The sequence below is a fragment of the Desmodus rotundus genome, chromosome 2, assembly GCF_022682495.2.
Source record: "Desmodus rotundus isolate HL8 chromosome 2, HLdesRot8A.1, whole genome shotgun sequence".
NCBI classification, from domain to species: Eukaryota; Metazoa; Chordata; class Mammalia; order Chiroptera; family Phyllostomidae; genus Desmodus; species Desmodus rotundus.
In genome coordinates, this window is record NC_071388.1 from 195,170,492 (window position 1) to 195,191,099 (window position 20,608).

At 54.2% G+C, this 20,608-nt stretch overlaps 1 protein-coding gene across 2 annotated transcripts; it reads right to left on the reverse strand.

Moving 5' to 3' along the window:
• Nucleotides 1-1,311: 1,311 nt before the first annotated feature.
• Nucleotides 1,312-19,306, reverse strand: PTPRN (protein tyrosine phosphatase receptor type N). Of its 2 annotated transcripts, none has more exons than XM_053919092.1 (23): nt 19,129-19,306; nt 17,638-17,688; nt 17,293-17,406; nt 14,036-14,132; nt 12,894-13,155; nt 12,456-12,810; nt 11,900-12,031; nt 11,276-11,310; nt 10,333-10,607; nt 10,078-10,164; nt 9,684-9,763; nt 9,456-9,520; nt 8,596-8,814; nt 7,943-8,143; nt 7,696-7,843; nt 7,461-7,534; nt 7,151-7,228; nt 6,958-7,077; nt 6,065-6,231; nt 3,173-3,226; nt 2,435-2,499; nt 2,217-2,290; nt 1,312-1,988 (listed from the first exon to the last, which is right to left on the reverse strand). In XM_053919092.1, exons 1-23 carry the CDS (start codon nt 19,241-19,243, stop codon nt 1,917-1,919), a joined length of 2,940 nt encoding a protein of 979 aa, XP_053775067.1. In that variant the 5' UTR covers nt 19,244-19,306; the 3' UTR covers nt 1,312-1,916. The 2 variants fall into 2 exon arrangements, with proteins under 2 accessions (XP_053775067.1, XP_053775066.1); XM_053919091.1 differs by having other exon boundaries at nt 11,900-12,034; nt 19,129-19,262.
• Between the last annotated feature and the right edge of the window lie 1,302 nt (nt 19,307-20,608).

The following is a 20,608-nucleotide window of genomic DNA, read 5'->3' on the forward strand; positions in this document are numbered from 1 at the left end:
GGGACCCCCCACGCAATACTCTGCAGCAGTTAGGACCTGACTACAGTGTGAGTTGACTGAAAGCATGGGGACAACCAAAAGCAGGGAACTACAGGAAAATGTATGTAGACTCACCTCTTCCCAGGTTTCCTTATCCCAGAGCCAGTGGTGAGTCTCAGAGGCCCGCCTCTCCCACGTGGAGTGGCACAAGTCCGAGCCACTCAGGGTCCAGGCCCCCAACTTGTGAGGACCCAGGGAGGAGAAAGCCAGGTACTGCTCCTGTTCTCCAGATCCTGTAGAGATGCCCCTCCGGCCACGGGACAAGCACCTTTCCATTGCCGAGCAGGGCAGTGCGGTCCCCCACCAACTCCCTCTCCCACTCCAGGATAAATGCTTGCCTTCATCTTCAAGAGCCAAAGGGCCTATAGTGTATTTTTCTCAAAGCAAGGAAGCAGCCTGCCCTGAAAGAAGAATTTCAAGCCTCTATCTTAGAGAGAGAATCTGCTGGAAGTTGGTGCAGTGGCTGTTTTGACAAACTTCTAGCCTGTGAGACGTCAAACATGCTGGAATTGGATGCACCTGAACCGAGCCCAGGTGAGGCGTAGAGGACCCGCAGCTGCCCGCTGGCGCCTTCACTCCCTGCGCGGGGCAGGTGGTACTTGCCCCATTTTCCATGAGAGGGGGCTGAACCTTGGGAAGGTTAAGGAGCCTTCAATCCCAAGTAGCTCCAGGGCCAAGGCTCATTCTGTCTCACTTTATGTCTATCACCTTTGTCCAAGGGTGACACAGGCGTGGGCTCCTCTGGGACCGTAGCAGATGGACAGTTCTGGGAGCCAGGGGACAGGGAAGAAGGCGCCCCTTGCCACCAGGTGAATGTCCGTTGTGACATCTCACAGGCTCGGTCTATCCGAGTTTAGCTAGCTTTTGCTTAAGGTGTGGAAGGCAGTTTTTTAACTTAATCCTCAGTCCTGCACAATGTACGTTATTCCCGAGGCCCAAGGACATGAGGCAGCTGCCTGAGAACTGAGAGGCAGTAGAGCTTCAGCATGCCCGGGTTTGGATCCTAACGCCACTTCTCTCAAGTCATGTTACCTCAGGCATGTTCTGTGCCAGTCTCTTCATGCGTGAGATTAAACATGAAGGTTAAATGAATGTATGTAGGCACCTGGGAGGCTGCCCGACACTCAGGAAGCACAGAAGAATGAAGGCCTGGTGGCCAGACCCCAGGGAGCCTGCACGTCCCCCGAGAACACGGCAGCCCGGCTCCAGATGGAGGCTGGGCTGCCGTCTGGAAGCACAGCAGACAGAAGTACGTAGGAGTTGAGGTTGCAGCTGCACACACAACACACTAACTTTATTCACATTGATACAAAAGTAGAGTTTTCTAGAAATGTTCTCCTGTGCCAGAGGGTGAGTTGCGTGGCACGTGGTGGGAGGGCAGGGGGCTGGGCACAGGAGCTCTGAGGGACAGGTCAGGAAGGGCAGGGGGCGGAGTAGGTCAGCAAGCCAGGACAGCGGGCAGCAGGGACTGGGAAAGCAGTGGGAGCTGCGTGTGGTGGCCCCTCCACCCTGTTCTGTTTACACAGGGGCGGGGCGGGGGTGTCCCCACAAACATGGAAGGAGCATCTGGAACGGTCAGAGATGGGGGCCAGGGAGATCAGGCAGGAGAAGGCTCTGGGGGCAGTGACTGCCCATGACTTCCCTCCTCCTGGCTGGCTGCCAGCTCCCCCAGGGGACGCCCAGGGCTCCAGCATGTGGGAGGCTGGGCGGGCCTGCCCCTTCCCACTTCCCTTGCCTTCCTTACACACACTTCTCAGAAGGGATGTGCCTTGGAGGTGCCAAGGTGCGGATGGGGGAATGAAGCATGGGTGCACAGAGAGATGCTCACACAGGCAGAGAAGGGACGGAGCCTGGCTGCCCACCAGGCGGCCTGGGGCTCACTGGGGCAGGGCCTTGAGGATGGCATTCACCTCTTCTGCCACAGCTGTCAGGGCAAATTCAAACTGGTCCTGGGAGGGCAGTGGGAGGAGGGTCAGGGGAGGCCTGGTCTCTGCTCCAGCCCCACAGGGGCCTTTAGGAAGGGGAGCTGGGAGGTCACTTGAGGGGGGTGGGAGTCCTTCGAGGATGTAATAGAGGCAGGCAGGGGAGGGCAGAGGGAGGGGAAGGCAGGAAAGGCAGGCTGCTGATGGCTTGCCTGGGGAAGGGTGGCAGTGAGGTTTGGGGTGGAAGGAAGTCACCTTAGAGCGGACAAGGCCAGGCCGCTGGTCACGGACATGCTCCAGCGTGGCAGCAATGTCGATCTCCTTCACTCCTGAGTGCGAGGGGCACGGGGCTGCTCAGGGGGTGCCCAGAGAAGGACAGGACCCAGACAGCCTGGGCCAACCTGGGATGGGAGGCCTCAAGGACTGGGCGAAGCCAGCACCAGGGCTGCAGGCACCACGGGGAAGGTCCTCACCTTTTGCCATGCGGTTCAGTACCATGTCGACAAGGATGTAGGTGCCAGTCCGCCCTGCACCGTCACTGAAACAGCAGATGGTGATGCTCAGCTCAGCTCAGCAGCCAGCAGAAAGGGGGAGGGGTGGAGGAGCCATGAAGGCTAGGGGCGGAGAGGACACTGGTGGAGCCGCTAGGGTTGGCTGGGGAGGGTGTCAGTGAGCTGAGGATGAGGGACCGGTTGTAGCATCTGGGTCCCAGGAATAGACCTTGAGTTGGGAGCCTGTGACCCACAGGGTGTCACTTGGGCTATGGGCCAATAAGAAAGGAGGGCCCTGGCTCAGCCCCGGGGTGGAGACGGCAGGACATGGGAATAGGTTTCCAGCCTCTGGCCAGGTTTTTGTTCAACAGTTTTTTTGTGTGAATGGCCAGGTGGTAAACATTCCCAACCTTGTGGGCCATGTATAGCCTCTGGGGCATATTTTCTTTTTTTCCTTTAACCATTAAAATCGTGTGAACACCGTCCTTGGCTCGTGGGCCATTAACAAAAACGTGATATGCTGACCTCACCCATGGGCTGTTGATCGTCTCCAGGCATCAAGGGGACGGGCAGGCAGTGTGTTTGGGAGACGTGCACCAGGGTGTAGGACCAGAGGGGCAAATTTGAGGAAGGCACCAGACCAGGGACCTCTACCTGGGCCCTTCCGTCCTGTCCCCTTCCACCCCCACCTGCGCCCCACAGCCGCCCCCCCCCACGCACCTGCAGTGCACTATGATGGGGCAGGAGCGCCCCCGGTAGCACTTGTTCACCTTTCTGTAACGAGAAACGGGTGTGAGGGGAAGGGGGCACCAGCAGAGGGAAAAGAGAGCCGAAACGCACACCTGTGGGCCTCTCTTTCTTTTCTCCCACGTTCCCGGGACAGAGGAGGAAGAGGACTGAGAGAGGCGTTGGCTGAGGGCAAAGAACCAGAGGTGGCGTGGGTAGCCTTGGGCGCGCCTTGTCACTTACAAGCTCTGTGCCCAAACTGCCCTGAACCACTGATTTAACCTCTTTGAGCCTCGGAGTTCTTACCTGTGAAGTAGGGATGATAATAATAATAGTAACCTTCTCCTTAGGGTTCTCACCGTGATTACAGGAAATAATCCATGTAAAGAACTCGGCACAAGCCCTGGCACACAGCAGGTGCTTAGTAAATGGTAGCTACTATTAATGACAATACAGAACAATATGAACAGCCACTTCTGCCAGAAGTCCAGGAAAGATGGGCCTTCTGGTGAGTTCAAGGGTGTCAGTCTTGCCACATCACTGCTCTGCCCCTCTGCCCTCCTCACAACTGACCAGGCCGACCCCTCCCTACTCAGGCTCCCTTTGGTTTGGCCTCAACTCGAACACTGTGCTGCTGCCCATCCCCCCAGATCAACCTCACCTCAGCGCAGGCGCTCTGTGGGTGGGTTATATGCAGACTTGGGGTCCACTTGGACCTCAGACTCCTCTCTACTGCCCTGAGCACAGCTTACCAAGGACCAGAGGATTTCTCCTTCTCTTAGTGGCCCCATCTGACCTGCCCTTGACCCTTATAACCTTCTTGCTTCAAGAGTAACCTGCAGAATCCTGATATCCACAATGGGCGAGGACTAGGGAGGACCTTCTTAGGGGGTAATAGATTGTTTTAGTGGAAGTTTGGGACTTAGTGGTCCCCCACTTTGATTCCTCCAGACTTGCAAGGGCCAGGGGACTTGGGGTGGTTTAATGGGAATCCGCACAGTTTTCTAGCACATTGGTGCGTACGTCAGAGGGCTGGAGTTGAACAGAAGTCTCAGTAGTGGTTCCCAGTTGTTTAATAATAATGGTAATAAACAGTATCTAGAATTAATGGAGCCTTGTTATGTGCCAGACACTTGAACTGGATTTCACAGGCTGCATCCTATTGATTATTGCCACTAGTATGGGTCATCATTGTCATTTCACAGGTAGGGAAACAGAGGGAGGTCAACGGACTTGCTTGGGGTCACTTTCTAAGACTTTAAAAAATCATTTTGCCTTCCCTCTGGCTGACCTTCAATAAATACTGTGTTTACTAAATAGCAATTCATTTGTTCTGGGTGTCTAATGCCTAAAGCAAGGAACAGAACCTTCTAGCTTACCTGTGCAGCCTTAAAATGGGTCTATGTTCTATAAGGATTTTTAAAATACGGGGAACAGGAAAGAGCTCTGATGCCCCTGGCATGGCTCAGAGAAGCCTGTGCCTCAGGCCCTATGGGCCTCGGTGAGAAACTATTGTCCTGAGACTCAGAAACTACCCCCAGGGCCCCACCACAGCTCTGTTCCTCTGCTTTCTGCCCAGCCTCTAGGGACTGCAGGCCAGCCTGGCAAGGGGCAGAGAAGCAGGAGGAGGCTGCGGGGCTGGGAGGCCCCTGCCAGTGGTGACAGGCTTCTCAGCAACCTGTCTGGGTAGGGAAAGCAGTGGACACTGGAGGCCTGGCCTGGCGGTGGCTTCTGTCTCAGAGCAGGTAAGCCCCTCAGCCAGCTTCCAGCCCCACCATTCCACGGAGTCGCCAAGAATCCAGAGATCCTCAGGCACCCCCTTGGGTAGTATCTGTCTCTTCTCTGTGTCCCCCCAAACCTCAGCCCTCCCAGCAGCTTTGGGGTGGTCCCTGGGCCCACATGTCCTGCCTGTCCTGCCCATGCTGCAGCCACACCTGCCAATGGTCACTTTTGTGACTATGCAACTGGAGCAAGAACACTAGCTGCAGATCACAAAAATGACACTGGCAGCTGTGAGACAGAGACAGAGAGACAGAGAGAGAGAGAGAGGCAGAAGAGGGAGGAGAGAAGGAAGGACAGAGAGGGGGAGACAGAGACATGCAGAGAGACAGAAGGGGGAGGACAGAGATAAAGAGGACGAAATAAATAGAGATGGGAGGCAAGTGGAGAAAAAGAGGGGTGGGGAAGGACAGAACAAGAAAGAGGTGCAGATGGAGAGAAGTGGGATAGACAGTAAGAGTGAGACAGTGATGCAAAGAGATGACGAAATAAGGGGGAGAAGGCGGGTGGAGGGGAGACAGAAAAGGAGAGGGAAGGGAGAGAAAAAGAAGGAAAGACAGAGAGGAAGAGAAATAAAAATAGGGGCCAAGAGATGGAGAGAAATGAAGAACAGGAGATGGGTGGAAGGAGTAAGAGGGAGGGAGGGGACAGCTGACACAGAGAACAGTACCAGAGGCTGGAAGAGCAGAACAGGAGGAAACAGAAGGAGAGTCAGAGTCCGCAGGCGGAGGCCACGGAGCGGGAGGGAAGGAGAAAGGGGAGGAGTCAGAAACAAGGTGAGCCTCCCCAGGGAGAAGTGTGTAAAAGAGGAGCCAGACAGAGAGGCAGGGAGAAAAAGAGGGCCGGAGAGGGAGACAGCAAAGATCTGAGGGAGCAGAAACGGAGCTGGACCACAGGGGTGGAGAGATGGGCACTTCTGTGCTTTGAGGCCGTCAGGGTCAGCCTCCCAATGAAGGAGGAGCTGGTGGGCTGGGAGAAGGTGAGGATCCCAGCTCCGGGCCCCCTGCTCCTGTGCTGCTTGCTCCCCGGCTTCTCCAGGGCTGCCCCAAGGACACCCCACCTCCGCTGGCCCCCGGCCGGTGACCCCCAGGGTCCCAGGGCGCTCACCTGCGGAAGTCCAGCAGGGGCCGGGTGGAGGCCGGAGTGCCCTCTGCCGGCCAGCTGAGGAAGTGGAACTGCGTGAGCGTGCGTGTCTCTTGGGTGTGCACGTTCTTCAGGTAGAAGCTCCGCACCAAGAAGTCCTCGCACCAGATGTGCTCAGAAACCAGGTTCACCTGCCCGGGAGTGGGGGCCGGCCGGAGCGCATCAGGGCCACTCCACGTCGGCGTGCTCGCTCCTCGGCCTCTCCAAATCCTCCCAGCATCTTACGCCACCACAAATTCTAAATCCTCCATGAAGCTTACCCAACCGCCTGCCCCAACTGCCCCCAAGAATCCTACCTGTCTGTGTCGCTTATCTACCACTTAGGACAACTGGTAGCTTTGCTCATCTGGTGATGAGAAGCTTCTGTTGGGCCTCAGGTCTTACAGGAGGGCTACCTCCCATTGGCCGGGAACCGTTCCTCCTTTCTCTGCCTTGCCTCAGCCAAGTTCCCTCCCCGTCTCTCTTCTAATGAAGAAGTTTGTTCCTATTTTTCATAAGCAACGTGTGACTAACGGTATTTCTTTCTTCGCTTTGGCCTTCAGGGAACTCAGCACTAAATTGGGCTTATTTAAAGTAGGGGTTAATCAGGGTCTTGGGGCACCCTTATCTTCCCTGTCTCCTGGCCTCAGTTTCAGCAGTTTTATAGTTTTATGTCTGTACCTTTCATGATAGGTCCTTACAAATGCTTTTGGGCCCTAGACTGGACAGGCACACCCATACCCACACACAGGTATATGAATGTGAATATATGCGTGTATGCATATGTATGTTTACATACATATATATTCACCTACATATGGATGCTTATTGTCCACTCTCCCCACTCCCATTGTCTCCTGGCTGGGGGTCCTGCTGACCTCATATATGTGGTACAGGGAGGAGCCCTCATCTGGCCAGTAGCGATCACATTGCTTGACACCGTCCTCCACCAGTGGGGTCAGCATAACAATGACAGTGCAGCCACTCTCCCACACCATCTAGGGACAGAAACTCAGTAAGCTCCATTCTTAACCCCCGGTCCCTGGAGAAGCCCTTCCTCCAAGAGCCCACCTGCCAGAAGTCTGCGATGGTATGGGACAGCGGGCCCTGTGTGGCTATGTAGGCTGGCATCCGAGGGTCGTGCTCAATCTGGGCGCAGGGAAGACACAACATGAGCCAGGATGGGAGATGCCTCTATGGAGAGGCTCGATCAAAGGGAGAAGGTCAGGGTCCGGGGGAGCCTGCGAACCCCCCACTCCCATGCTAGGATGTCAAGCCCCACAATTCCAGGACCTCAGGTGGGATGGGTGGTGGTCATAGAGGAATGGAGTTTAGGGGAGAAGAATAAACATGGGGTAGAGGGTGGGGCAGGGCCACTCACAATGGGGCTGGCGTTGATGTAATCACTCCGAGAAGGGCTGCTCTCCACCTTCAGCTTGATGCGGGCGTGGTCATCTGCGCAGACCCCACATCCCATCCCGGGTGCCCCTCAAGTTACTGGGGTCCTGGCACGTCTGCCACCCAGCCTGAGCCAGGAGCCCGGCCCCTTCCCCCAGGCCCTCCAGAGCCCCTGCTGAGAGAGGGCTGGCCTGGGTCGGCCAGCAGAACTCACTCACATGGCACAAAGTCCAGATGGCGATTCTTTTTGAGGTTGCCCTCCCCCTGGGCAGTGGCGCAGGAGTTGGGTTCTGCCTGGTAGGCACACAGGGCCTGCCACTCCTTGGCCAAGCGATCCCGGTTCCGCAGGTGGTCCTCCATGTATGCCTGCAGGGACACCACCGCCTGGCTCTGGCCCACCCCTTCAGCCCTGCCTCTCCCATCATCTTGTCCCCTCACCCCTCTGGGCCCAGGCCCTGTCCTGACCAGAATCATGTGTCCCGTGGAGATGTCCATGTTGGCCTGGGCAGGCTCCTCGCACCAGGACGGCGTGCTGCTGTGGGAGCTGGGGCTGGCCTGGGCCGCATCACTGAACTGGGAGGACACGCTGCTCACCCGGGAAGGCTCCGGCGGACCCTCTGCCCGGTTGAACAGGGACTTTGTAGCCATGTGCTGGCGGCACAGATCCTGCAGAGAAAGGATCGACAGAGGTCCAAGGGTCTCCTGAAGACTTCCAACAGGGTCCTGGGTTTAATTCTGGGTCCCTAGGCTGATCCTTGATTGATTTTTGAATGACACCCATCTCCTCTAGGGTAGAGTTTTCTGCCTAGACCCCTGTCCTTTTTGGGACTGCTCTGTGTGGGTGGTGCCTATGATATTACAGCCTTAGATATTACTGAGTGGTGTCTCAGGACCCCAAACTTGCAGCACTGGGAAGAACTTAGGGACCACCTGCTCCCAATTCTCATCCACTCAAAACACCCCACGGCACCCCCCCTGGGGCTCCTCCAGCATCCCCCAAACATTCCAAAGAATGGGTGCTCACCCTCCATCCAACTCCCCACCCTCATCCCGTGTGAGACCCAGGACCCCAAACCCCTTCCATACCCTCTCCTCAACAAGCTTCTGGGGCCACACACCTGGTACTCAAATGTCGTGTCGCCATGTGCCCCCTCGGGTCCCAGGGCTGCTAGGCGCTCCTTGTCTCGTTTCCGAGCATGCTGCCGCACACACAGAGCCACTGCCAGAGCCACCAGCAGCCCGGCCACGCCCGCCAGGGCCACCAGAGTAAGCAGCACTGAGCGCAGGGGAGAGGTGCTGTGGGCTGGTCGGGGAAGGACGGCAGCTGCCTCCTCTCTCTGTGGGAACAAGGGGGGCTTGGGTGGGGGGAGATTTAGGAGCTGCTTCTCACCCCTGTCCCACGCCACGCTCCCAGCTAGGGTAACCCCTGGGGCAAAGCTGGGAGGGCAGGGCCATGGTGGCATGGGCCAAAGGCCTCAGATGGCCCCGCAATCCTCCTTCTCCATCTACATCAGACCAACTCGGCCACAGTGCACTGCTGGAGACTTAGTGGGTGACCCCACCAGCAGTATTTGCATTTAAAAATGGAATTAGGGAAGAGAGAACCCAAGGCATTGGATGATAGACTGTGAGGCATCAGTGTTGGATGCAGAATAGAAGTATATTTTGAGTTTAATGTCCTTTCTGTGCAAGGTTGTCCCTTGGAATTTAGAGATTGCTCCGAAGGCTATGGGCATCTCAGTTCTTGCCAAGCACGCTGCCTTCCTACAGATGGTAGGCTGGTCCTGCAGGGAGGAGCCACTGGGGCCATCTGCTGGCCAGAAAAAGAACTACAGGGGGAAGGGCTGCCTTGGAGAAGCGGGTGAGCCAGCCAAATATATGAGATTTCAGTTCTGGGTCTCCTGTCAAGTTTGCCTCTATCTCTTGTGGGCAACATCAGCCCCCTGGGGCTTTGATAGACTCCCCAGTTAGCTCATACCTGACCCACTCCTGTCTGCAATATCTGGAGCTGTGTCTGTGCCTCCAGTTCAGACTTCACCAGCCCTGCAGAGAGGACAGAGGTCAGGGTCTCTCCAGCCCCACGTGGTCCCCGCCCCATGTCATGCTATGCCAGTTGGCAGGCAGGGCTGACGTGGACTTGGACTATTTCAAGGGGAGCATCAGTCATGGGCCAGGATATATCTTACTAGGGGGGCCAAGGATTTACCAGCTTGCCGGGTCACATCAGCCAAAGACAGGTTCTGTTCATTGTGCCGGATGCGAAAGGTGAGAGCTGGTCCCACCACACTGCCGAATAGGAGCTATGTTACTACCTCACCCACGCTAGGCCCAAGACTCTAAAAGAGAGGCCAGCTCTGACCCTCTTCCCATTGGAGGATGGGGCTGGAGCCGATCAGAGATGCCCTCCGAGGGTGTTTGAGGCCAGGGAGACACTGGATGGGGCCAGCAGCAGGGCTAGGTGTGGCTGTGCCTTCAGTGCAGCTGGGAGCACCTCTGACCCCACCTCGGACTGTTCCCCTCTTCCCCTAAGCCCCTCCAGCCACCTCCCCACCTAGGCTGCCTTCTTGAGCCCTGCCTCCCCAGCCAGATGCCGGCCCCACCTGATGTTGATGAAGCTGCCGGAGGACAAGTGCACGTGCTCAGCCAGGATCTCCAGCAGCTTCACTCCTGCAGCCAGACTCAGAGGCCTGGAGTGGGCAGGAGGCAGAAGAGAGAAGGTGGGGACCCTCTCTGCCACCTTCTTGAAATAGGCCATCCCCCTTTCTACTTCACTTATGGATTTCTACTCTGTTTCCTTCAGGCAGGCCAGCCCAACCCCCGGGGACTGGAAGGCTTCCCCAGGCTGGAGCCCTTACTTCTGGTCAGTGACAATGTAGCCATACTCCTCTGCTGATGGCCGAGCTGAAGGCTGCCCTGCAACTGTGGGCTGGCTCTGGCCCAGTAGACTTTTCTTCTCCATCAGGACAGGCATGGTGGGGGAGCCAGCAGCTTTGGGAGGCTCAGAGGATCCAGAGCTCAGCACCTGCTGGGCTTTACTGGAGGTGGGGTGGGCAGTGAGGTATCCAGACAGGGATGGTGTAGGGGACGGAGGCTCCGCTGCGTCTCCACCCTGCACCTGCTCCTCCATTGTCTGTTTAGAAGAGATGATAGAAATACGGTCTCTGGACAGTGGAAGGGTTGGGGAGGGGCTGGGGTGTGCCGGGGGTCTACTCCCTGGACCCTGAGCTCCCTACGGTGGCGATTGTTTCTCTCTCTATCCCCAGGGCCCAGTGCAAGGTTTGGTACAGAGAGGGTACCCAGAAAAGAAAGCGAAGTAGGTGAATAAATGAAGGATTGAATGAGTGGAACATGATCAGTGATAATCCCCAGGATGGGGCTGCAGAGGAGAGAATCTCTGGAGTATAGTTAGGGTAGAAGGTGAATAGGTAGGCAATGATTTTCAGGCTTTGATTTAGCCACAAAATCTTAGGCATGAAACAGATAGGGTTACTCAAGTTCCAGGGGCATCGGGACCCCACCCACTCACAGCTCCCCTCCTCCCCGAAGGGTCCTCAGAGCATGGTCTCAAATGACTGTATTGAAAACAGCAACGAATCAAGAATTTGAGCTTCTAGTCTGAGCTCCGCCATCCACTTGAGGTGAGACCTAGGCAATGGCCTGTAGTCCGTGGGCCTCAATTTCCCCAAAACAAGGGGTTGGATGTTACAGATTCTGGGTCCTGATCCTGGGGCTTAGATTTCAGCAAGGGGGTTCGCTGCCGTGGGGCACGTATGGGTCAGAGAGGTACTGGGAACTCACTTTCTTGATGTCAGCTCCAATGTTCATAACCCCTCCTGCAGAGACAGGAAAAACAAGACTCTGGGCACAGGGCCAAGTCCAAGGCCAAGGTCCACACAATGCAGGTGGGAGAAAGGGCCAGAGGCCTGACCCTGTTACCTCTGCTGTGGCCTCTCCTCTCGGTCAGTGACCAAGACCCTGTCATTGGTCTCATCTTTAGTGTGGCCTCACGTCCCTGTGCTTCAGTCTTAACTGTTTTATTCACTCGTCCCTCTGTCATTGGCCACACCTCTCAGCTATTTGTGTAGTCCTCCCTCTACCCATAAATATTGCCTTCTCCTTCCTGTCGGCCCCGCCCCTCTTTAGGTCCTCAGTATCATCCACCCCCCTTCTCAGTGTCTCCTGATGGCTGCTCACTCACCCTATTGATTTATTTTCTTAGTACTTCCACCCTCCAGTCCTTACCTCGTCTTACTCCCCAGCTCATCACTGTACCCCCTTGCTCCCTGCCCTTTGCTGGCAGTGACCCCATGTCTTGAAAGAACTCTTCTTCCCTGACCCTGACCTTTCCCCCCTAGGCTGCTACATTTGGTCTTGAGAGGTGGGGCAAGAGGCCATTGCTAGTCTCTCCGCTGGGACACTCACCCAGATTTTGTCCTGTGTCCTTGGGCAGCAGCTGCAGCAGGGTCAAGAGAGTGGAGAGTTGCTCAGGGGTCAGCTGATGCAGCTCCACCCCGTAGCCCGCCAACACTGCTGCCAGTCTCTGCAGAGTCGTGTCTGCTGGGAGCCAGACACAGAGCTAAGGGCGGCTGGCAAGATGAACTTGGGGCATTCAGATGCGTGAGTTGGGGGTAGGTGGGGACCAGCACACGTAAGAGCTTTTTCTCAGATACCAGGACACTAATGCCCTCCCCTTCCAGCCCTTGTCCACACTTTGGGGGAAAGACCTTCCTGGGGCAAACACCCAAGTTCATGGACATCTTGACTCTCTAACGGAAAAAGTCATGTCAGCTCCACCCCCACCCGCAGCCCCCATATTCACACTGCCTTCATAGTGCCTGGCATAGATCTGGTTGCCAGTGAACATTACTTAAGTGTACGCGTGACTTCAATGACAAACTAACAAGTGCAGGGACAGTCAGAAGGGAGCCCCCCAAAGCAGCCCCCACAGGCAGGGAGTAGGTGCTGAGGACTCTGTTACCTGGTTTCTCTGCTGAGGAAGGAGGCTTCTCCCCAAGACCCTCTAGTTCTCCCTCCTCATAGCCCTCTGAGGAGTCCTCCTCCTGGCTGCTGTCCCCTTGCTCTGGCAAGCTTGGTGCCCTGGCTCTGCTGGGCACTGGCAGCTCCTCGGCCAGATAGAGCAGACCTGCCTCCTGGAAAACCTGAGCAGGTGCGGGCCCTGGAGGGCCCCCATAGGAGTAGGCAGAGTGAGCCCCGAACATGCCCTTGGGGGCAGTTCTGCTGAAGAGGGCAGGGGGTTCAGCCTTGGACAGGGAGCCAGCATTGCCCATCCCTGCAGAGCTCTCTGAGCCCTGGGAACCATCGCGGGAACCAAACTGTGAGAAACCAGAGATCCAGGTAAGAGTAGACTTCAGGCCTGGGGGATTGGGGTGGGGGCGGGGCAGTGTCTAGGGCTCACCTGCTGGAACAGGTAGGGCTGCAGCAGGGTAGGCTCATAACTCAGGTCAGGGTGAGGGGGTTGCGGGGGCAGCAGCAGATGCTCCAAGAGAGGGGGCAGCAGCTCAGTCTGCATTGGGGACAGGGAAGAGCCAGCCCCAGCTCTGTTCCCAGCCACTGGAGGTCGAGGAAGTCGGTGTGGGGCAGCAGGGGCAGAGCCAGTGGGGATGCCCTGTAAAAGCAGCTCCCCAGCAGGACCAGGTCTCCTGGGCACCAAGCCAGATCTGGGGAGGAAAGCACAATGTGTGTGGGAAGGGAGAAGGCTGGCTGTGCGGGACAAGGGCATCCGGAGCCTACGAAGCAGAGCTGGTGGGACCAGACAGGCTCAGCGGCTTAGAGTAAGCCTGACCTCTTCAAAAAGGAGGCAGCCTCAGCAGAGGAGAGAATAACATGCAGAAGGGCCAGAAGGTCTAGTGGGGGGCAGAAGCTGTTGCCTCCCTGGTAGGCATGCCTAGGTCCCTGAAACACAGGGGCAGGTGCTAGGGGAACGTGAGGCTATGGGTGGAGAAGGGGAGAACAGCAGCAGGGAAAGGCAGCCTGCACCTCTCCCAATGAACTCTGGCTGCAGCTTCCCCCACTGCCAGTGTGCATGCCCCTCCCCCCACACCTGGCTCTCCATATAGGTCCAAATATTTAACACTCTGCATGCCGCCCCACTCCGCCTGCTTCATCCTGGCATCATCCTCTGTGCCCTAGGCCCTCACTTACTTTCCTCTGCCTTACAGGGCCTGAACATTGCCTTCAGAGGCCCAAACCACAAGACGATGGTACTATCTCCCACCATGTACAATTCTGCATAGTAATGAAACTGAACCTTAAACAAAAAATTCTAATAAAATGCTAATTTTTTCATGGTGACTACTATGATGGCTCTTTTAAAATGCAAAATATCCAAGCATTTCACAACATTAAAAAAACACCCTTGTTGTACTGGATCCTCAGGGATGAACTCAGCTCCAACTGGGAGTGTGACCATTCCTGAACCTCTTACACCCATGCCCCAGCCTGCTGACCCCAGTGCCCACGTCCCTCTCCCTTCCCTCTGTCCATCCGGGAGACCACAGACTTGCCAGCCCATGCTAGTGGCTGCGAAAGAATGCCTACCTGTCCCTTGGATGGGGCTCTGGGGGGCGAAGCCTGGGGATGCGTTCCATCTCCTGGGAGATCACATACTGGGTGAGGTCATCATGCCAGGACAATCCTGCCAGGGGACAGGGCAGGGTAAGTTTGGCTCGGGGTGGCCTGAGGGCCCAGTAGCAGGGATCAGTGGAGATCAAAGCTGCACCCCCTTCCCTGCAGTGTGTTGGGTTTGGCAGAGTAGAGGGGCACTGGGGCGGGGGGTGTCTGGAGAGCCGGTGGTTGACCTGAGTTGCCCTAGTCCTACCCTCTGTTCCTACCCTCAGGAACAGATTTTGGAGTCAGACTGCCCAGGAAGACTGGGTTTGAATCCTCTGCCATTTACTAATTGTGCGACCTTGGGCAATTTGCTGAACGTGTCTGAGCCTCAGTTCCATCATCTGTAAAATGGGAGTTTATACCTCCTAAGATTGTTGTGATAATTAAAATAACACAATACAAATTGGTTAGAATAGTACCCATCACATAATGAACTCTCAGCAAATGCTGTGTTTATTATAATTATCATACCTATTCCTATTCTTCTTCTTTTAGTTGATCCTGAACCTTAGTTTTCTTTATTTTTAAAGTGGAAATAACATTTACTTCATGGGGCTGTTATGACAATCACATGTGATCAAGGAAATGAAAGTGATTAGAAAATGCTAGAGCACTATAAACCTGTTTCAAACCTCCTCCTCCATTGCCTCCTCCACCACCACCACCACCACCATCATCATCATCATCATCTTATCCCGAGGCAGATCTGTTTGATCTCTTCCCACAATGAAACTGCTCTCAGGAAAGAGCAGTCACTTATTCTAAAGGGGTAATCCCCACTCTCCACCCACATTCCTTCTCCCTGGTTCTAGATCAACAGTCTGTGAGGCTCTTGAGTCCTTTCTGGGAGCTGCTAGCGTCCACACCTGCTTTTATGCCTATTAGCATTAGATGAACTGTCTGTGTTCTTATTTAAGGCCAATTCTTCCGCTTGAGCACTAAATTTCATCCCCTATTGCCTATCCAAGAACATCTTCCTCACAGTTCTCTCATATCCCTGATCATCCTCTCCTGTTCTCAACGGAATTACTCCCATTAGCATGCAGGCATGATATGATTTTTCCCATCTTAAAAAACAGTGCTTGAGCTCACAGCCTCCTCCACCACCCCATTTCTTTGCTTTTCTTTATAGCAAAATTCCTTGAAAGCCCTTATCTGCACTGGCTGTATCCAATTCCTTTCTTCCCACTCCCTCTTAGTTCTCTCTATTAGAGATTTTATTCCCAACTATTTTTTTTAAAAAAAGATTTTATTTGTTTTTAGCAGAGGGGAAGGGAGGGAGCGACAGGGACAGAAATATCATTGTGTGGTTGCCTTTCACACGCCCTCTACTGGGGACCTGGCCTGCCACCCAGGCATGTGCCCTGACTGGGAATCAAACCAGCGGCTCTTTGGTTCTCAGGCTGGTCCTCAATCCACGGAACCACACCAGCCAGGGCTTTAATCCCAACTATTCTAACAAAACTGCTTTCATCAAGATCACCAGCAACTTCTGCATATCTAAATCCAGCGGTCAGCTCTCAGAGGACATCTTACTTAACCAACCCTCATCATGTGACCCTGATCACTTCTTCCTCCCTGATATACTTTCACTTGGCGTCTAGACAGCAAACACTCTTGTTGTCTCTCCTACCTCACTTACCTCACTACCTACCTACCTTCCCAGTCTCCCTTCTTGGTTCCTCTCCTTCTCTTGGTCCTCTTAGGGCCCTTCTTTCTTAACACTCAGTCCTTTGATTATCTCATCCACCTCATGGGTTTAATTACCATCTATAATATATATCAAAGAACTCCAAATTCATATCTCCATTCCAGATCTCTTTCTTTCTTTCTTTTAAAACCCAATCTTAAGTACTCACTGTCCACTCTACTTAATGGACATTTTAAACTCAATATACTCAAAACTAAACACTCTTTCCCCCAAGTTGATTCTTCTGCATAATTAATGTTCTTCATCAACCCAGTAGTTTGGTCTGTAAAACCTGGGTGTCATCTTTCACTCCTCCCATCCTTTCACAGCCTTAACCAGTATTTCATGAAATCATGCTCACTGTCTTAAAAATATATGCAGAATTCTGTCATTCCTCACTACCTCCCTGCGGCCGTCCTGCTCCACATCGCATTTCTCTTTTACATTTAAAAGATGTTGTGGTAGCTTTTAATGGTTTCTCTGTCTCTACCCTTGTCTCCCTACATGCTATTCTCAACACAGCAGCAAGAGTGATCTTTTTAAAGTAGAAGTGAGATTATGCACCCCGATGCTCAAAACCTGGTGATGGTTTCCTCTTTTACTCAGAGTCAAGCCAACGTCCACACATTCCTATGAGGCTCTACAGTAGTCTGCATCCCTTCCCCACTACCCACACGGCTGCATCTTTTGCTTTGCCTCTCGATCACTCCTGTACAGACATACCATACAGGTGTTCTCCATGGTTTTCCTCAGATTCATGCTCCTATCTTAGGGCTTTTGTTCTAGTTCTATGGTTGGCTTGAAACACTCTTGCTCCAGACAACCTTCCGGAAAACACTTTTACCTTCTTGATGTCTCTGTTCAAATTTCATAGTCTCAATAAAGTCTATCTTGATCACTCAATTTAATACTGCAGCTCCCTACCTCACTTTTCTGACCTCTTTATCCTGCTGTAGTATTCATTTTTTTTTTCATGGCACTTACTACCTTTTGATACACTATTTGTATTGCCTCCCCTCAACCTTGAAGGCAAACTCCAGGAGACAGATCTGTGTCTGTTTCATTCCCTCCTACATCTCAAGTACCTAAAACTGTGCTTGCCACATAGGAAGTACCCAAAAAATACTTGCTGGATGAGTGAACTGGATGATTGGAATGTTCTAGTTGAGGACTCCAGAATTCATGGCTCTGGAGCATTCAGTTTCAGGGAGTGGGATGGTCCTAAAGAGATGGGTGTGGGCCTCTTCCAGTGCCTTCTTCTAGAAGCCTCCTCTGGGTTCCTTCAGAGAGCCTAAGTGTGAATAGCCCATCTCTGGGGTTCCACCACACTCCTGTCTTGCCTCCTTCTCCAGCAAGGTCTGGGAAGGTGAGGCTCCAGGACTAAGTGTGATAGAAATGTTGCATGAAAGAAATCCTAGAGTCAGGTAGCCCCTCACTCCCTCATCCTTATCTGATTAAGTTCCAGTCTCTTTCCTCCACTGCACCCAGACCTCACCTTGGGACATGAGCTCTCGGAGCACACCTTGTAAGCGTTGAAGAACTGGGGAGGTGACTTGCAAAAGGGGCCGAGCCTGCCCCACTCCCACCTGGCACTGTCCAAATAGGCCATCTAAGAGCACAAAAGCTGGGTTAATAAGGGACATGAACAAAAGGCCTTCCAAAGTCCAGGCTGCAAATGGGCAGTACTGTCTTCGCCTCCTTTCTTGGCCTCAGAGGGTTCTGTTCCTCCAGGCCAGTTGCCCTGCTGCCCAAGCCCAGCACCCCTTCTCCCTTCCAGGCCTCTTCCCCAAGTCTTCATTGTGCCCTCCCCATCTTCTACCTATGCCCAAGTGTCACTCACCCTGAATACAGACTTCAAGGTGAGAGCAGAGTCTGTGGTCAAACAGACAGCCTGTAGGAGGACAGGTGAGCAGAGATTCAGACAACCACACACTCAGAATGGGCAAATGAATGGACAGGCTGGGAAAGGGGGGCAGATGAGTCCATTGTTTCATCCTAGGAAGGGTTTGAGCTGAGAGGAGAGGAGGGAAGAGGTCTGGAATTCTTAAGGAAACACAGGATCTGGCTTTGGATTTTAAGGATCTGTGAGTCTTGGATTCTTTCTCTAAAAGGTTCCGTTTGACTAACTGAGTGATGGGGAAAAGGAGCTTCCCAGACTCATGGGGGTAGGATCATACACTTCTATTCTCATAGAATTACTATGGGGGAGTCTGTGGCCAAATTCTGAGGAAAAGGGGACTTTCCTTCCCAAATCTCCAAAAGCATCCCAACTATGCTGGGACTCAGAAGAGGTAAAAACCCTAGTACATCTCCCCACTGTGTGGGAAAGGGAAAAGGGTGGGGTGACGCTAAGGCTCCCCACACCGTCCCTCCTGTGCGTGGACCCTGAGCCGCTGGCGCTGTCCGCGGTGCTGAAGCCCTGAGCTGGGGCTGCCGAGGGCTTGCCTGGAAGCAGTTACAGGGGAAGGAGGGTGACAGGGCGAGGAGTCTCCACTGGACGTGAGCTCTCCACCGCTCCAGCCTTCACCTACCGTCCTACCAATACAGCGCCACAGGAAGTATCCTTCATTAGTCTGCAAGACCGTGGTGCAGGAGGGCGCCAGACGGCGAGGCTGCGCCCCTTCCCCCATGCGCCCCCCACCCCCACCCTCCCCCAGCCCATGAGTCAGCGCTGACTGTCTCTGTCCGCTAAGATGTGAGTCAGCATGCGGCCAGGCTGTGGGGAGGGGGGCTGTGGGGAGGGGGGCGGGAGAGGACCCTGCCCTCTTCACCCTCTTTTGTCCGCTACCCCACCTCTCCCCGCTTGTTGGAGATGAGATCACACCAATGGCCCCTCTAAGCTTAAAGAGAAACCCTGACTCTTCCCTCTGCCCGATTTTCTACACGGAGCTGGGACTCCGATGCTCGCGGCCCCGACTCCTACGGCCTCGAGCTCAGGGTCCCCCGCCCTCCTCCTACCCCCCTCTCCACCCTTCAGCACCGGTCGTCACTTCTTTGGCGCCTCGGCACGACTTGCTTCTCCCGGGGACTTGTAGCCTATCTCTAAGTCATTCTGTCCATATGCACCCCATTCCTCCTCCCAACCCCGCAATCTTCCCGAGCCCACTTCTCCGAGGTCCCGCCCCCGTACTCCCTGCCCCACCTCCAGGCCTACGCCCCTTTCCTCTCGGAAGCCCTCTCGTCTTCCCATCTCACAGTGCCTGCCACGACCCCACTCCACACATTCTACCCGGGCGTCCCGCCTTCCAGCCACCTCCCCGCCACCCGCTCCCCGCTGAGTTTTGCTCCCGGCACCACCCTCCTCCACCCCGGCTGCCCCTCTCCTCCTGACCGTGGGCACTAATGGCGCTGCAGCCTCCCGGGCGGCAGCTCAGCAGCAGGAGGCAGAGGAGCACCCGGAGCCCCCCGGGGCCCCGGGGACCCCCAGGCCGCCGCGGGCGCCGCATCCTTCCGGGCTCCGCGCGCTTGCTCCCCAGCCGGCGCCGCAGAGACGCAGGCAGGAGCCTGGCGGAGGGTCCAAGGCGGGGCCTGCCACTCCCCACCCACCCAAGAGGCGGGGTCTACTCGCCCCTCTCGCGCGCCAGCTGGCCAACCGGGGCGGGTGGTGACGCCATCTCCACCTTCGGCTCTTACGCTTATTTGCGTCACACGTGGCGTAAGAGCACTGTCCGGGCGTGGGAGCTACCCGCGACCTACCGCCCCTGCACCGCACGCTGTGTGTTCCTCGCTAGAAGTCCCACTTGGCTCTGCCCGTTTTGACACATGCTTTTCCCCGACGGCCACCACCTCCATTACTCAGTCACAGGGTTGATGAAAAGGGTTATAGTTGGGAGGGGACCAGGAAAGATACGTGAGTGGAGTAGTAAAAACCCTGGGATGAGAAGCAGAAAAGTGAATAGGACAGGCATTCTTATGCTTCCCCATTAAGAGCAGGAATGGCTGTGCGTGTGTGCTGGATTCCAGTTCTAGCAATGCCACCTACTGAGGATATAACTTGGGGCGAGTTGCTTACCCTCTCTGTGCCCCAATTTCCTGATGTGCACAATGGAGGGGATATTAGCAGCTAAATTACGAGGTGGTGGTGAGGATTGCAGGAATTACACACACGTGGACCTCTCAGAGCAATGATTGCACCGTCGTTTACTAGGCAATCGGTGAACACTTGCTTTTGCTGTTAGCCTTGACTCTCCTTATTCTGCCCTCTTCCTCCTCGAGTCTATCAAACAATCTTGTGGTCCACCTGCAAAATACTGTCTCTCCCATTGGTCCACGTCTCTCCATACTCACTATCCAATCTAAACCATTGTGCTCTTTCCTCACAACCACTGTGGTAATAAGCCAACTAGTGTTTGGCTTCCATTTTTGTCACCCAATGAGCTAGGGAGTGAGCTTTCTAAACTTCACATTTGATCACTTTACTCCCTCTTTTCAGTAAAAGTTTCCCAAAATACAAAAAATGATAGGAGTGCATAGTAAATACGCATGCACTCATCATCTAGACTTAAGTTATTAATATTTTGCCACATTTGCTTCCTTTTAGTACTTAAAAGTAAATAACAGACATATTTCCCTATAAATATTTCAATATACATCTCCAAGATATAAAGATGCTTTCTCACATAATCAAAATGCTATATGGCATCCAATAAATTTATAATGATGGCCAAATATTGTTTGGTGATCAGTTCATATTCAAATTTCTCAAATTGTTTTTAAAAATGCATTTTTTGGTTGTTTTGTTCAAAATAGGAGTCATAGACCATCATTTTGTTTGGTTGTGTTTCTTTTTTTTAAAATTTTTTATTGTTATT